The sequence below is a fragment of the Cyprinodon variegatus genome, unplaced genomic scaffold, assembly GCF_000732505.1.
Source record: "Cyprinodon variegatus isolate N-32 unplaced genomic scaffold, C_variegatus-1.0 Scaffold79, whole genome shotgun sequence".
Taxonomy (NCBI): domain Eukaryota; kingdom Metazoa; phylum Chordata; class Actinopteri; order Cyprinodontiformes; family Cyprinodontidae; genus Cyprinodon; species Cyprinodon variegatus.
This window is the reverse complement of record NW_015150532.1, coordinates 1,091,800-1,093,453: the sequence shown is the minus strand read 5'-3', so window position 1 is coordinate 1,093,453 and position 1,654 is coordinate 1,091,800. Positions and strand designations below refer to the sequence as shown.

At 45.6% G+C, this 1,654-nt stretch overlaps 1 protein-coding gene across 2 annotated transcripts in view; it reads right to left on the bottom strand.

The window, feature by feature from the left end:
• ipp (intracisternal A particle-promoted polypeptide) overlaps positions 1-1,654 on the bottom strand; it is an 11,775-nt gene that overhangs the window by 6,363 nt on the left and 3,758 nt on the right. For both annotated transcript variants that reach the window (XM_015372973.1, XM_015372974.1), the window contains exons 2-4: positions 899-1,280; positions 613-824; positions 202-421 (exon numbers count right to left, since the gene is read on the bottom strand). In XM_015372973.1, the coding sequence (XP_015228459.1) occupies positions 202-421; positions 613-824; positions 899-1,223 (757 nt within the window). In that variant the 5' untranslated portion in view covers positions 1,224-1,280. The remainder of the gene's footprint in view (positions 1-201; positions 422-612; positions 825-898; positions 1,281-1,654) is intronic.

The window sequence follows — 1,654 nt, the reverse complement described above, 5'->3', positions numbered from 1 at the left end:
GGACCCGCGGGAACCCTGCTTAGGTTGTATGACTGCAGTTCACACAGGAGATCACATACAAGTCGCATATATTTGGAAATGTGAACAGCAAAGCAAAAGAAAAATCAGATTTCACAATAAAATTGGAATTGAGCATCAAGGCCTGCAGTGTGAACGTAGCCAAAGAACCACGATAAAGACCAATGAAACGTTTTCCCTCACCTTCTATGTACTTGAAGAGCCGCTGAGGGGAGAGCAGAGGGAAGCGGACGGCCTCCAACACTTCCACAACGTGTTTTTTCCTCTTTGCCACATCGTGGACAACCCAGTCCATGGCTGCTGTGAAGACTTGGTACTCATCCTCAATCCTGAGCTCTTCACTCCTCAGAAGCCTCACTAACTGATCCTTAGACAGGCCTCTGAACTCATCTGTGACACACACCTAAAGGGAGAGCAGGAAAAACAGAGAATATGTACAGAAAACTTAAAAATATATATTTCATATTGGTCGACTGCATTGTTTTTAAGTTTTATAACAGTTGGTTTATTACATACATAGCAAAGCTTTGAGTTTTGATGTGCCAAAGTGTGGAACAGTTTAATGAGTTTCGGATGCATTTATCAGACACACACCTCCAGGAAATGAACGTGGATGTAATTCTCAGTGAATTCCAACATTTCCACGCAGACGATCTGCTCCAAAAACTGAAAGATCCCCACGCAGTTAAAAGGATCCATGTGGCTCTTGAGAAACTCCCCGCATATTGACACCACCTCGGTCAGCTGCAGCATGTCCGCTGCCACCATCAGCTCCTGAACGTTCTCAACGTTAACGCTGATTGCTCCTAAAGCAGAAGGCACAGTCGTGTTAGATGGTATCATGCGATGACAACAAGCCCTGGAAAGCATGACGCCCGACCTGTGTATATAAAGTCCAGCAGAATTTCAAAGATATCCGTTTCCACTCCGATGATCTGCACCTCGTCTTTATCCGCCTCCCTCATCCCACCTGAGAATAAGGCAGAGAAGTAGGGGCTGCTGGCGGCGAGAACCAGGCGGTGGACCTTGAAGACCTGCCCGCCGACTTTGAGCCCGACGTCGCAGAAGTCGGAACGAAGACGCATCTTGTTCATCTGAGCCAGGATGAGGCTGGCGTAGCGCTCTGAAGCCAGCAGGGCCTGCTCAAAGCTCCTGGCTGCAGCCTCACCGCCACTACAAGCAGCAGACGTTGAAATGGAGGACATGACAGCTGGGGTTTCCTTGTTACCATGGAGCCAGGTACCCTCCTACGCAAGGAGTCTCTGCATGATGTAACAAAGCAGAAAAAAAAAAAAACTTCAGATCATGTATTAAACACCAACTTTATACAGACAGATTTTTTTTTTACACTGACCCTGTTATAGTAAACTTCATGACTAATATTATCTTCTGGTTATCTGACAGAATAAGGTCAATTAAAGGTATTGTGCAGGATTTTAGTGAATTTTTGAAAAGACCCGCCCTCTCCACTTAATATATGTACATGCACAACCCTGTACCCGTTCCCAAGAGGGAACATCTATTAAACGCGTGCGAGAGCGTGCACAAGCCAATTTCTCCTCGTGCACGCTCTGTATAAAGGTTGCTGTTTGCATCACTCATAAAAGTTTGGTTTCAAAAAGAAGATTTTTTCCTA